Genomic DNA, 15,382 nt, shown 5'->3' with positions numbered 1-15,382 from the left:
TTCTTCTTCTTCTTCTTCTTCTTCTTCTTCTTCTTCTTCTTCTTCTTCTTTTTTTTTTTCAGTCAGTTTCATACCAGCAAACAACAACAACCCCTTTCAGAACTTAGTCGAGCAACACCAGGAAGCGCAGGACTGGACCTCAGTTCTGCCACCCACACAGTATTAACCCCAGAAATGGGATCTCAGGCCTTACCAACTGGAGTGTTTGGACCACTCTATCCAAATGTGTTTGGCCTGATAGTGGGAAGAAGCAGTGCAACTATCCACGGACTACAAATTTTTCCTGGAGTTATAGTCAGTGATTATCAAGGTGAGATTAAGGTAATGGCCAAGGCAATATAGAATATAGTCACTATTCCTAAAGGAAGGAGGATAGCTCAACTATTGTTAATCCCATTGATCCCTACTAATCACAAATATAAGAGTCCTAAGAGAGGGGATCAAGGTTTTGGTTCCTCTGATGCATACTGGGTACAACCTATAGTTAAACAAAAACCTATGATGACAATATTGCTCGATGGGAAGGGATTCCAAGGTTTGGTTGATACAGGAGCTGATGTGACGCTTATCAAACAAAGCAATTGGCCCACCACCCGGCCTCTGACCCCATCCTTAACCAACTTAAGAGGTATTGGCCAAAGTAAAAATCCACAACAAAGCTCTAAGGTGCTGACATGGAAAGATAAAGAAGGGGATACAGGGAATATACAGCCCTATGTCATCCCGGGCCTTCCCATTAGTCTCTGGGGCAGAGATCTATTATCCCAGTTGGGATTGATTATGTGCAGCCCTAATGAAGTAATCACAGCTCAAATGATAAACTCTGGATTTTCCCCAGGGAAAAGATTAGGAAAAAGTGAAAATGGGATTACTCATCCTGTTGAGGTCCATGGGAACACTGGAAGAAGAGGCTTGGGGTATTTTTGATGGGGGCTATTGATTCTGCTGCACCCCTAGGGCATTGTGCTGATCCCATCACCTGGAACGGGGACCCACTCATCTGGGTGGATCAGTGGTCCCTAGCCACTGAAAAATTACAAGCTGCTCAGTTGCTAGTAAAAAATCAATTTGAAAAAAATAAGAATGGGGAAGGATCCCCTACCAAGGGATCCCCCAGAAATTTTAAATTTTTTAACTTTAGATTCTGAAGAAAAATCTGCTTCAGATAGATTCTGGCATCCTAATACCAAAAAGAATTTTGCAACAGTCCTCTGGAAAGACCCATTAACTGGTACCTGGAATGGGCCAGATCCAGTGCTTATCTGGGGAAGAGGTTCTGTCTGCATATCTTCCCAAATGGCAGATGCTGAACACTGGCTGCCAGAGAGACTGATTGAACAGATAGACAACAATAACAAATCCAGGGAGGAGAAACCCCCTGGGAAGCGTATTTTTTCTTTACAGGAAACATGAAGATGCTTCACAATTGTCTTCAAACAGGAGCGGATCAACCAGCATACCGGACTTGAGAAGTTCTCAGTGTGGAAGAAGACATTACCACCCACACCTCCAGGGTGGCTCTATTAGACTCTTGGTTCCCTGATTTATGATTTAGTGGTACATTGTTTAGACCCAAGAGAGAACCCATTACCACAGTTACTATAGTTGTTTTTGGGGTTTAGGATTGACTGGAGCAGGGACAGGGATTTCTTTGTTTTGTTAAGATCAAAGCTATGATCAGTTCTGTACTTCTATAGATTTAGATTTAGAATGAATGGAATCTGCTATATTGCATTTGTGAAATTTATTACCATCTTTAGCTCAAATAGTGCTAAAGAATAGAATAGTGCTAATAGAATAGAAGAGGCTTATACTTTTTACTTCTCCAACAGAGGGAGTTGTGTACTACCCTTTAAAAAGAGTGTTGCTTTTATACCAACCATTCAGGCATTGTTAAGTCTCTTATCTCTTGGGTTCATGCTGTTCAACAGACTGATGGCTTTTGTATGACAACAGATAGAAGCTATTAAAATGAAACCCATACAAGTCTGTTATTACAGGCTAGAAGTAGGGGACTCTAAAACCTCTGTCATCAAGACTAATGAGGATTAACCCCTAACTTACTCTCTAAGCCAGATTGTCAATAACGGGTAAGAGAACACCTCAAGACCCTTGCCCCTAACTGGGAGGTCTCACCATCCTAAGACAGGAGCTCAACCAATGGCTGTTGAGTGTGGGGCAGTAGGCTATGAGAAAAGCCAGAAAGCTTGGTAGAAAGACCTGAAGCTCCGGAAACCTTGGTCTGAAGAAGACCAGTAGGACAGAAGGTTGCTTCAAACTTTCCCAAGGCCATATATGGCTTTCTTAACTTCCGCTTCCCACAGCCCCTCCCATGGAGAGGTCCATGGCCTTTATCATGTAGGAATAACACCTCCATGCAAATAAGGCATCCCCAAGCTCTCAAACCAAACCAATAGAAGTTACCTGTTCTCCCCCCAAAACTGTATATATATCCCCAGAGCTCAAAGTAAAGTTTGCTGTGTGGTGTGAGACCTCCCGGTGTCGGAGTACTTTTCGTGATTCCTCGCCAGTCCCGGCTATCCTGTGCACTTCAAAGGACAACAACTCTCCTCTCCTCCCTGCGGGCAGAGTGAACCGAAAGCCAAAAGAGCTGTAACACTTTTCTTCCGTGGGCATTCCCGAGCTGCCCCCAGAAAGAGGGAACCACACTCGCCCGCATTTGGAGGCTGGGACAGAGGCCCTGCTCTGCGCGACTGAAAAGTGCACTGTGCCCCAGCTCACAGCCGCGCACTCCCTCTTCACCGCCTCTCCCGGCCAGTGACTGTCACAGCCGCTGCCGCCACCACCACCTCTGGGGGCTGCGAGCCGAGTGGAGGCCGCCTCGGAGCATGAGCCCCGCCATCCCGCTGGCTGCCAAAGGTTTAGCTGGCCATTAGGGGTGGGCTTTGAGGGTTATAACCTGGTTGCTTCCAGCCTAAGCTCTTTGTTTTTTGTTTGAAGACTGGGTGTGACAAACTGTTTCATGTTCCAGCTTGCACAACCAGGAACCAGGTCAGTGACATGCATTCCCTGAAACCATGAACCAAAAGAAATGCTTCCTCTCTTAAGTTGCTCCTATCTGATAGCTGGTCACAGAGATGAAAAACTTAACAGACACATATGCTTTTGAGTGTAGCTTTATTGATGAGTAGTTCACATAACAACAAGCTATAATGTACATATTTTTTATGGTCAGGAAAAATTACAACTAGCTTTCTTTCTAAAATAGCATTTTCCTGCCCCTAAATGATCATTACAAAGAAAATTTAAATGGGAAATTTCAATGGGAAAGCTCATGAAGAGAAAGAAATTTAACTGAGGATTTCTTGTGTAGATTATGTGACCCAAATGTATCAGTCATTGTCTTCTCCACTCTGCTGAGGACATCACAGTGAGGGCACGAACACCAAGTTAGTGTCTTTCTCAGAACTGTTTCTAGAAAAATCTAGAAAGATTTTTCACCTACCATGTTCAAGTTATACAAAAAGACAAATGTATTTAACAGACTAGTTCTGAAATTAGCATTTTATCTTAGTAATACCCAGTTAGTCTGCATCATGAATTAAAGCAGCCTGACCTTTTGAACTTGTAGTTGAAAAGACGAAACTTCTTTGGGATTGTTTTCAATCTTCTTAAAGGTGTTGGTATATTTATCAATTTGTAGAGTGTTATGAACTATACTTCTTGGACATGGAAATATTTGTAAGTGGGTAAATGGAAATGAGTTACAACAGCATAGGCAAGGTTCTATTTAAAAGGATGATATAGAAAAGTAACAATTCAAAAAAAGTCCTCTGCCAGCTGGGCGGTGGTGGCACACGCCTTTAATCCCAGCCCTTGGGAGGCAGAGACAGGCAGATTTCTGAGTTCGAGGCCAGCCTGGTCTACCTAGTGAGTTCCAGGACAGCCAGGGCTATACAGAGAAATCCTGTCTCGAAAAACCAAAAAAAAAAAAAAGTCCTCTGCCCCCACCCCACAAATGCTGTAAAATTATGGCCAAACTAATAGGTTAGCATAATTACCAAAAAAATGTCATTAGATGGAATTTTTACTACCATAGTGTTTCCAGGCCTATTTAAGGTAACTTTAAAGAAAGTGTGACAGTTTGATGTCTGGCCTGACCATGTCTGTGCTAATAGAACTCTAGCATGATGAACATCCCTAAAACTTTCCAGTCGTTCTTCAAGTAACCTGGCAAGGACCAGCCCCACCAAGTACACAGTATAAGAAGCATTCTCTGCGTGCCCATGGCAAGGGCATCAAGGCTTGAAGGATAACAGCCACAGTGAGCAAACTATACTAATTTTCTGCTGCAGAGAGTTAAAATTATGAAGAAGATTGTGCAGAGGCTTTAGTGAATGAGCCCAACTGCAGATCAAAGAGAACCTGTCTGGGAGGAGACCGGAGTGCTGTGAAAGGGCAAATTACCCAGTTAGTCCGAAGTCACTTTTGTTATGAAGACAATAAGCCATGAAGTTATTATTCACTGCAAACAAAAAAAAATAAGTTTCACTCCTTATGATAAAACTATGCTACCATCACCTGTGCAAGCGAAGTTAACATTGAATGGCTGAGTCCAAATTATATTTTAATTTTCTTTAATACTAAATGAATGTATTCATAGAAGTTTAAGTGCACACACAACTGTATTCTACAGTAATGCGTAGAAAGCAAATGACGTGTAGACAAACTTCACTGGTCACATGTAAAGGAGAACAATCACATTAAAATAAATAAAACTTACAAGTTATCAGATATAAACCAACATGGCCACAGGTTGAATCATCTGAACAGCAGGCTTGGCTGTTACCTGATCTTTAACTTCATTCCCGCAGGCTTTTGGAAGACTGGGCTGCAAGAAAGTGGTGTTTTTGACTGTTACATAAATTCAGCCAAGTCCACTAATACATCTTTTTCCTTGCCAATCTTAAATTGAGTTTAGCAACTTTAACACTTGGTTCTCGGGAAATGAATAAACTTCACAGCTGGAAGAGGGGATCATAAATCTGGAAGAGGTAAGGGGCATGTTAGCAGAATGGGGTGAAGGTCTCACCTCTGTAGATCCTCTGTAGATCTCTGTAGATTTGGAGGTTCATTAATATTCTTCCCAAAACCTGTGTACTGATGGTTCTGGCCATACGGGACTTCTGAGATTTTCACTTCATAAAATATGCTAGCATATTCAACAACTGAATTAAATGTCAGAAAGAAAATCTATCTTATTTGTTTTCAGAACCTTTGGAATGACAGGAAGTTAAAGTTGGTATCATCCAAGTCATAGCTCCGCTAGCACTTTCACTGCGTGCTCTTCCTTTATTACATTACCTGTTTTCTGGGTGGGATGTGCACACAGTCATGTGGAGGTCAGAGGACAACAGTCGGGAGTCAGCCCTCTCTTTCCACTGTGTAGTTTGCTGCACTCATGATGGCAGGCTCGAGGGCAGGCACCTTTACCTAGTAAGCCAGCCCAAGCTGATTTTCCAGTGACTTGTTTAACACAAACCATTGGTATAGTCAGAAGAGAAGGTGATCTCTGGGCCTGTGGAGTGTGTGATCCAGTGAGAAAAGTCCACTGGTTTATATAGGGGCAGACTCAAGCCTGAGTTTATCTGTGTCAAGAGACTGACTCACAGTTCAGATCACAGGCAGAACTCCCAAATCAGTGCTGAAAACGCAGCTTCCCAGGCTGCCTGACTATCCAGGCTCGGAAAGGAGACAGAGTGGATATGGTGTTTCCAGGAGAAAGTGATGAACCCAGGTAGCCAGTAACTCCTGAGCCCTGTTCATACTGGCCTGTATGGTTAGATCTTAATATTGACTAAGCTTTTGAAAGGTGATCATACCATGTTTCATAAAGAAAAACATTTCTAACATTTCATATACATTTTCTATCTGGAAAAAATAAGTACAGATAAAAGTTACTCCAACAATCTTCACACACACACAATAATCTTATATCTTCTAATTGAAATGGCCAACTCACAGTACATGCTGGCTTTCACAAAAATTGAATATAAACACATTTTATTTATTTTTTTGAGACAGGGTCTAACTACGTAGCCCTGGCTAGCCCCAGACTCTCTATGTAGGGCACACTGGCCTTGAAATCATAGAGATCTGCCTGTCTTTGCATCTTGGAATGCTGGGACTATAGGCACACCACCATGGCTGTTCCATAATTTACTTCCTAAAACTAAAAGGGTTGTATTCACATCAGCTGTTTAGTTTGTAACAGATACACTACAGACAATATATGCATTGTTTGAGTGTGTATAGCTTTCTGTGTGTCTTTCATTTCTTCTAATAGCTTCTCCTTACTATGTAGCATTGACACAATGACTAAATAAGCTATATATTTTTCTAGAGGGCTGAGTATTCTTTTCCACATTTATTTATACAGATTTTGATATTCAACTACAGGTTTCAATGTAAACTTTCAGAAACAGAGTTTGTTAGGCCCAATGCAATAAATACAATTATTTCACAGTCTTTAAAAATAGTAGATACCCCTCTGGCAGAGCCCACCAGACAGCCTAGGGCTGTGAGGACGTTGGAACGTTGTTATGGTTTGCCTTTTCTCCAGAGACAGAATGCTTCAGAAACTGACCAGTTGCACCAATATACAGTCTTGATCGCATGGGCCACTTCTGAAAAGAGAGTACTTAGTAAGAATCTGAAAGCTAGTACCTGTGACAGACAATGAAGGTAGATAATACTTAAATGTTAAGACACATTAATGCTAGTGAGATTTATTTAGCTAGTAAGGATTAAAATTATGAAGTCTGTGGGACAACATGAAGACTGTTTAGCAATACTAGCGATACAAGTGAAGGCTTTGATTATAAGTGTAAAAATAACATACTTGAGTGTTTGACAAGAGAAAGTCTACATCTGTATTTTAATGCCAAGCTAAACCTAAAATAAAATTAAGTTTAAAACATTAGTTCTGAAGTAGCAGTGCTCAGTTATATACACAGTAGACATCGGCTAAAAGCGGCATTAAAAAGACAATCAGATGGCCCGAACAGCAACGGCAGGCAAGTCCACAAAGCAGCCTGGACTTGAGTCTGGGTTTTCTGTCTCATGGTGGGTGACTATAGATAATGATAATGTTCTTAATGTTTTCTAATATGCATGAATAAACAATGTTTGAACATTTACAACACAAATGGCCACAGTCCACAGGGACAGACGTGATCACTCAGATTGGAGTGTGGCTGCAATTGTTCAGGGCGGCATCATTTGAACATCAATGTGTACACACTGAGGCACAGTATTGTATCTCACAAATGGGGGACATTTTCATATGTCAGAGAAAACAGAAGAAATCAGAATAAAAATGTTAGTCAGTGGGTGTGTGATGTTCCCTGGAAAGCCACTCTTTGTGGCAGCCAACAAAAGTCCTACTTTAAAGTCTCCAGATGTGATCAGGGAGAACAGCTCTGACTCTCCCTCCCCACTAAGGCGTGTTTCTTCTATTTTCAGCTTGTTTTAAATCATATGTGTCATACATTCCTAGGCTTGAATATGAAGCAGTAAACATTATGGCATCTCCTTGTGCACGTATGCATTGTTATGCTTTGTTCTCTATTTTAAGGTATATTTCAAATGATGTTGTTTTGTTTAAATGTATAAAAAATAGCAATTAACCAGAACTGAGCCTGAACTGAAGATCTTTAAAAATGCTCTCTTGCACTAATTAACTGAACCCCAAACAACAAGAGCCCACTATTTTAAAATTCTTGTTTATCATCGTTATGGACAATGACTCTCATGGGGTTTGGCAATTAAGACAGTCATCTGTACCATTTAGGCCCCTAGTACTGACTGAAACTGCCAATTTCCCAAGTGAAAAAATAGATTCAGGCCATGTTGCAGAAGTTCAGTTCTTAAATCCTCTTCTTCCAGTTAAATGAGCAGAAGCCGGGACCTTGAAAATTCCAAACATGGGCTTCAGCCCTGACTATACCTCCCTCCACATCTGTGAGACTCTCAAGTCCTCAGTCACTCTAACATGCTCAGAATACTGGTAAGAAGACCTGACGTTTCAAAGTGACAGAACTGGAATATTTGTTAAAACATTGTTAGTAATTTGTGTAGCACTTAGTAACACTTTGTATTATAAGAATAGTAACTTTAAGGGCTATCTATGGAAGTTTATAATGAGGCTTTACTTATTCAAAGTAAAATGATCAGAACATTTTTATTACCTTTGTATTAAAGATAGACTTAATATTTAAACATTTTGACAGTGTTCATAAAATGTAGGTAGACAATTTCAACAAAGTCAAGTTTCTGTTTTCAGAAACTCCACAGCTGGTGGTTTAGACTATTTTTCTTAATCAATATAATATTCCTCTTTATAGTACTCTACTACAATTTATCTTATTTTAAGCTCCATATTGTATTCATTTAGGGAAGGGATTGAGTCTTACAGTTGTATTCCCTGTCCTAAAGCAAAGGTTTCTACATAGTATTAATTAAAATTTTGATTTTAAACTGCCATTTGCTAACTCTTGTCAATTTCATCTTTTATGGGATAATCGTTAGCCTTCTATAATTATCTCCAAGTTTAGAAATTTAGATATCATGGGCACTGTCTTTTAAAATCAGACAGAAAATTAGATTGATTTTCCTTAAAACAGTTCTGACAATAAGAACCTTTGGCACCAGAGTCAAGTGCAGTGCTGGCTTGTTATGCCCATTTCTAATGCCAGTGTTTCTAGCATTTCACAATCAAGAAAGCCTCATGTGACACTGAGGTGAAAGACTTAACCTCTTTCTAAATTTTATCAACTGTGAGGAAGGTATTTAACTTCTGCTTGTGGTATTGAAATCTTAATGTTCAAATAGACTTTCTTAGAATATATGACAAATATCAAGTCAAGGATGACTATTAATGGGATATTTGGCTCCTGTTAATTTAATGCTCGCTGTAATACAAAACTCTTAATTGTAATGAGTGACTTTCCAGCTAGTACATCATGAAACTCGGGGATGGAACGAGTTCCATTATTAGTATAAATAATATTTCACATTTTCACATTTAACATTTGAACTGTTTTAAGTCTACCACCATGTTAATAATATTTTCAAAGTAAGTTTTGTTAAAATGCACTCTATAATTTTAAGCACAAATAAAGTTAGAGGGTGTGTTTCATTACATTTCAACAAAATGTAATTCCTCATTTTTGTTCATTTTTAATCTATTCAACACTTAGATACTTAAGATTAAGTTCTAATTGTGTGTATTTGTGTTCAAATACTTCAGAATAGTGTGACACAAATGTGAACACTTAAATTTAGAAAATACAGAGACTCTTCATTTTGAAGAGAAAGTTCAATGGAAGATTCCAAAAGAAATCTAGAAGATGATGCAGAGACCACTGAACTACAGGTAAAAATGAAGTCGTATGTCACACTCATGACCACTTCACATACATGTAAAGAAATCATGCAAAATAGCTTCTCTTGGCTAATTTGAATACAGATCAATTCACTCAACATACATGCCAATCTAATATGACAGTTACAGGAAACAATATGGGTTTTTTCTAACATTCTTGATAGCTGTGTAGTTCACAAGATTTAACTGTGATTGAAATTTTACTCTATGGGGATGCAGAATGCTCTCATTTGGATTTGGCAGTTTTAAATTTTTTTAATAATTATTTTAGGGGACAGCCAGGGCTACACAGAGAAACGCTGTCTCAAAAAAAAAAACAAAAAAAAACATTATAAAAAAATAATTATTATTTTAGGGGCCAAGAATTAGTGCCATGATTCCGTTTAATTCATGAAGCCTTTGGAATAGCTCAAGAAAAAGACATTAGGAATGTAATTACTTAAGTTAAAGACACTTGACACTCGAAGGCATGAATGTAACTTAGTTGATACCAAGTTGTCAGAAGGTACAACAGCTTCCCCATTTTTCACCTTGAAAGACCGAAAATATTTACGGAGCTAGAGAGACCTGTATGCAAGTCCGACTAGAATTAAACGCTCCAGCCTCCGGATTGCAAACTGTTAAGAAGCAGCCTCTTGTAGTAGGGACCTTGTCACCATCGCCCGCGGGCCCAGGCGGCTGGGAGGAATGCCAGCTCCGTGGTATCTGCTCAGACGCTGACAGTGTGGCTCGAGGGCTCCCAGGCCAGAAGGGTTGCCTACCTTAACTGGGTGCAGATAGCCGTCACCTCGCAAGGCGCCCAGACTGGGGTCTCCCGGAGCTTCGGTGTCGTCCTGCAGGCTGCGGGTGAGGTGGGCGATGTAGGTGGTGGCCAGCAGCAGCACGTCCAGCTTGGACAGCTTGGTGTCCGGCGGCACCGACGGCAGCGTGCGCTGCAGCTCCAGGAAGGCGTGCCGCAGAGTTTGCACCCGGCTGCGCTCCCGCGCGGCGTTAGCAGCGGCTGGACGGCCACCCCCGGAGCGCGCCGCGACCGCGCCGGAGCTTACTGGCCCGGCCCCGGTCCGTCCGGGGCTCGAGTCGCGGGCAGCGGTGGCGGTGGCGGCGGCCAGCAGGGGGGACTCTGATCTGCGTGGGCTGCTGGCGGGACGGCCGCGCTCCATGGCGGCTCCAGTTCCCGCGGCGTGCACTGTAAAGAAGAGGGGCGGCGGTGAAACAGGGCGACGCGGGCTTGCCCTCGAGTCCCCGGGTGCTGGGCTGCTCGAGAAGGCGCACAGGGCTCAGCCTCCGGTCCCCGCAGAGACACCCGCCCGCTCAGGGAAACGGTGCTGCGGGACCTCGGCCTCACCTCGGACTTGGGTCACCTCACCTTTCCCCGCAGCAGCCGTGCGGGGCTCGGCTGAGCAAGGCTAGGCAGCCAGGGGCGTCGAGCCGGTCACTCCATCCCCGTCCAACCTCTGCGCCTCCTTTTATGTGGTCGTCCGAAGCCAGCAAGTGGGAGCCAACAAAGCCACGTCGGGGCGAGAGGGTCGCCCACCCGAGCCCGTAGGTTAGAGGCAGCCTCGTCCCGGAGCAGCCCCCTCCGCGGACAGACTCATCAATCAAACCACCTGGGGGCGGGGCGGACGCCTGGCTCCGCCCCTCTGGCCCGAAGGTTGAGAATACTTTAACTCGGCCGCGGTGTTGCGAAACCCAGCGGTTTAGGGCAGCGGGACTTTAAGCAGAGACGTCGAGTGTGCGTCCCCGCCCGCCTTTAATTCCACAAGGTAAAGATTCTTGCAGTAGAACCCTTTCCTCAGTACACCGTGTCCTAGAGACCCGCCGCCGCCGCCGCAGCCTTCCAGCCTTGGCACCCGCTCGCCCACAGGCTCAGGCTGGCCCTGGCGGCGGCGGGACTCAGCGCTGCAGCTCGCGCCGGCCTTCCTCGTGGCGGACGCGGTCCTCACCGCAGCCCAGCCAGACTCTCTGAACCGGGTTAGGAAGCAGTGTGCTTTCCTCTTTGAAGGCTCTGAGTATCAGATATAAAATGTCACAGAGGACCCGGCTCGTTTATAGAGTCTCGAACATTTCGCTGCAGATTTCTCTAACTTTCCACGTCGGGAATACCAAGCAGTCAGATAGCAACTCAAGACTTATTATACCGCGATGGACCAGAACGTGGACTTGTTAGTGAATCGGGGTGATTCTAAGACTGTAATGGGCTTTCGGCTTTAGAAAGCACACTCAGATTTCCTGGATTCAAGAAGGACTCGTATTGAATAAGAAACCACATTTTATTTCCTGGTAAACTTTATTTAACAGCTAATAAAGTAAATAGATCCCAGAATTCACACACGTAAAGCAAAGTCTCAGATTCTATAAAGAAACAAATCAAACAACTTACACACCGAGATATACGAAGTCTACAAACCCTCAAAACATGCTGTTGCCTAGTTCTATGAAGAAATCAAATCACTCGAGGTTGAATTTACTCCTTTTTCTCAGACAAATTTTCCTTTACTTTTGGGTTTTGGAGAAGGTGAGGTTCATGTATATCGTTTTTTGTTAGCAAGCTTTCCGATTCCTTCAAGGACAGATTCCTGTAGTACAAACAAAACAAACAGAAACAACACACCAGCACTTAATTAACTTGGCATGCAGAAAAGATGATAAAGTACCCAGGACGTACTAACTGTGGGAAAGGCTCCTAACTAGCTAGGCTTCACTGCTTTGAGGGGTACGCAGACATAAGGAGGTTAGGTGGGCTGTGGCTGTGCAGGGGTGCCTGGAGTTCCTTTAGTGCCTGGGCACATCACTCTAGCTAGCCTGTTGCACTCCTGCTGCCTGTGTGTGCCGAGGACAGCACTCGTTGGCAGCCGAGCTTGTGTTGCCCAACAGTTTGTGAGAAGAAGAGACCACGGAGCCTCTCCTTTTTAGTCCTATCTTTGCTATTCTAGGCAGACTGATTCTAAGTCCAAATTCCTGCAAGAGACTTTTATAGTTAAATTTCAGTCACTTTAAAAATATAGATAATTGTAAAACTTCACTATTTTATAATTAACTATTTCATAGGTAACAGGTACGATATGGCACTTTTCACGTACTTTATGGGTACATTCTCATTTTGCCTTTACAAAAACTGAGGATGGGGTTCCCAGGGATTGGGCAACTTGTCCAGTGTTGCATACCTGCATAATGGCTAAGGCAGAGATCAAACCAAGTAGATTGTCTCTAATGTTTATAATCTTAGCCATACTATTGAGTATTTGTATTTTTGCAAAAGTTTTTGTGTCTACTATTAAGATGAATGTTTTAGATTGAATGGCGCATTGTTAGCAGTCCAAATATATGTTCATTGTGTATCTTGCTTTGAAGTTTTTAGTTGTCTAGTTTTCAAAAAGTATAACGTTAGAATGCTGTAGATTTTATTCATTGAGTGTGGTGTAAGTCTAAGAATTATTCTTAAGTCTTTTAAATATGTTGAATTATAATGTTAAGATTTGTCTTTATGACTAATGCTACAAAGCAAATATCACATAGCATAGAATAAAATGTTTAAACATTTTATATTATACATATACTTTGTATACATTTAACAATAAATTGGTTTCAAGTTATTTGTTGTTTAAATTAAGGAATAAATCATTGTTTAAATTAAGGAATAACTTTTAGCCTGGTATGGTGGCACATGTCTTTAATCCCAGCCCTTAGGAGGCAGAGGCAGACAGATCTCTGTGAGTTCCAGGCCACATATCAAGTTCCAGGATAGCCAGGGCAAAAAAAGAGATTCTGTCTATAAATAAATAAATAAACAAACAGACAAATAACTTTTATAGTTAAATTTATCCCTTTGAGTGAATAACTCAAGTTTGACAAGATGTATATGCAGTACTATAAGTACCGTGAGAATAAGGACACAGAACACCCCCATTATCTGCCACAGTTCCCTGTTTGTAGTCAACCCACCTCCAGTTCCTGGCTAGTTCTGATCTAGTTTCTATCACTATGGCCATTTTGCCAAAATATTACACAAATAGAAGCACATAGTAGGTTTCTTTTAAAGTCTAGCTACTTTTATTTAATGCTTTTGAGACCCATTCATGTTTAGTCATCAATAGTTCATTTCCTGTCAGTGCAGAATAGCATTCTTTGTGTGTGTGTGTGTGTGTGTGTGTGTAATACATATATGTTACAGGTTGTTTATTCATATCCCACTTGAGATATATGTAGTTGCCTTACATATTTAGTGATTACAATTACCACATTATAAACACCCAAGTAGAGTTTCTCTTGGGTGTAGACTTTCATTTGACTTGGGAAGTTTTCTGTGCGTGGATTGGACTGTATATTTAACTTTATAAAGCATCAATTATTGTGCTCCTCCTCATTTTTCAGTTCCTATTTTAGTGTATGAGTTCTAGGAACTCCATTTCCTTTTTTCTCTTTTTCTTTTTTTTGTTTTTTGTTTTGTTTTTTCGAGACAGGGTTTCTCTGTATAGCCCTGTCTGTCCTGGAACTCACTCTGTAGACCAGGCTGGCCTTGAACTCAGAAATCTGCCTGCCTCTGCCTCCCAAGTGCTGGGATTAAAGGCGTGCGCCACCACCGCCCGGGAACTCCCATTTCTAATCAGTATTTGGAGACTTATTTTTATTTCTTATCCATTCTAATATGTTATTGTTTTCCTCTGTGTGTGTAAAGCAGGCTAGGCATGTGTGAACAGGTACATGTGGAGGCTAGAGATTGATTTTTTGATGTTCATGTCTGTCAGTTTCTCTACACCTTTTGTGTTTGTTTTTTTATTGTTTGGGTTTTGTTTTTTGTTTGTTTAAAATTTTGAGCCAGAGTTCCTCACTGAGCCTAGATCTCACCAATTTGCCTAGGATGGCTGACAGTGAGGGTCAGGGATCCACTTGTCTCTGCCCCCTATGCTGTAATGGGATTCCAGGCCTGTGCTGCTTGCTCTTCTGGGCTTTATGTAGGTGCTGGGGATCCCAGCACAGGACCTCTTGCACTTTACTGACAGAGCCAGCTCTCCACTTGCTCTAATGTGTTAAAGACAAAGACTGAACCAATCTTTACTGAAGTCCGTGATTTTACAGCCTAGAGCTCTCGCTTGCCGGCAGCTCTAGTTTCTCAGGTTCATGTATACCTGCCCACACGGCTCGGGGCCTGGGGGCCTGCGGTGCTTTTAGCTGCACAGAGATATGATTGTCATTCATCTTAGTCACGTCCTCACTTTCGTGACCTGTACATTCCTGAACCTGGGAATATTCTTAGTAGAGTCATGGAGAGCTTCACAATTGGAGTCAGAATATCCTTTTATTAAAGAAGTCTAGTATTTAAAAATTGTTTGAATAATAAAGGTTTATATTTCAAAATATATGCCTTTTAAAATGGGAAGTAAAAGTTATGTTAAATTAGGTTTGTATTGGCAGCATTGAAGCCAGAATTCCCAAACACTAGCTTAGCCCGTTACAATGGAAATCTTTCTGCTGCTTTCCACTATTGTTCTTGGGGCTGTCTCCTACTCTCAAGAGACTCTGAGAATTGCAAATCAAGATGTTAGCATTCTATCTCCTTATACACACAATGCTTATTTTGCATGTGAAATTAAGTATACTGAAGGAAAGATATCAAGACAAAACTAAAGGTATTTGATTTTGCATATAAGTTTATATAAAAGCATCCTAGAGTTGTATGCCTAAAAACATTACCACAGTTCCTAAAATTTTTTTGACGCACATAGATCTGTTCTTACTGTTTAAACACAGCCTCACCAGTAGTGAACTTTAACTCACCAGTTATTTTAACTATTAGAATCTACTGTTAAAAAAAGGTTTATTTGGCCGGGCGGTGGTGGTGCACGCCTTTAATCCCAGCACTTGGGAGGCTGAGGCAGGCAGATTTCTGAGTTCGAGAGTTCGAGGCTAGTCTGGTCTACAGAGTGAGTTCCAGGACAGCCAGGACTACACAGAGAAACCTTGTCTCAAAAAAAAAAC

General features: G+C 41.8%; 2 protein-coding genes across 2 annotated transcripts in view; both read right to left on the bottom strand.

Annotated features, from left to right (window-relative positions):
• Positions 1-6,462: 6,462 nt before the first annotated feature.
• Positions 6,463-10,820, bottom strand: Tcf24 (transcription factor 24). Its single transcript, XM_028768774.1, has 3 exons — positions 10,773-10,820; positions 10,168-10,592; positions 6,463-6,647 (listed from the first exon to the last, which is right to left on the bottom strand). Exons 2-3 carry the CDS (start codon positions 10,564-10,566, stop codon positions 6,534-6,536), a joined length of 513 nt encoding a protein of 170 aa, XP_028624607.1. The 5' UTR covers positions 10,567-10,592; positions 10,773-10,820; the 3' UTR covers positions 6,463-6,533.
• Positions 10,821-11,657: 837 nt separating this feature from the next.
• The window catches only part of Ppp1r42 (protein phosphatase 1 regulatory subunit 42), a 47,557-nt gene continuing 43,832 nt past the window's right edge, over positions 11,658-15,382 (bottom strand). The window contains exon 8 of the mRNA XM_028768997.1: positions 11,658-11,982. Within this exon, the coding sequence (XP_028624830.1) occupies positions 11,871-11,982 (112 nt within the window). The 3' untranslated portion in view covers positions 11,658-11,870. The remainder of the gene's footprint in view (positions 11,983-15,382) is intronic.

This window comes from Grammomys surdaster, unplaced genomic scaffold (assembly GCF_004785775.1).
Source record: "Grammomys surdaster isolate TR1022 unplaced genomic scaffold, NIH_TR_1.0 64, whole genome shotgun sequence".
Taxonomy (NCBI): domain Eukaryota; kingdom Metazoa; phylum Chordata; class Mammalia; order Rodentia; family Muridae; genus Grammomys; species Grammomys surdaster.
This window is presented reverse-complemented; position numbering and strand designations above follow the sequence as displayed.

Excerpts from the sequence above, each read along its gene's own strand:
- Tcf24 (XM_028768774.1), bottom strand. The coding sequence starts at position 10,566 with ATGGAGCGCGGCCGTCCCGCCAGCAGCCCACGCAGATCAGAGTCCCCC. Across the intron at positions 6,648-10,167 it reads GCTATCTGCACCCAGTTAAG|AAGTGGCCCATGCGATCAAG; the intron begins GTAGGCAACCCT and ends CTCTCTTTTCAG.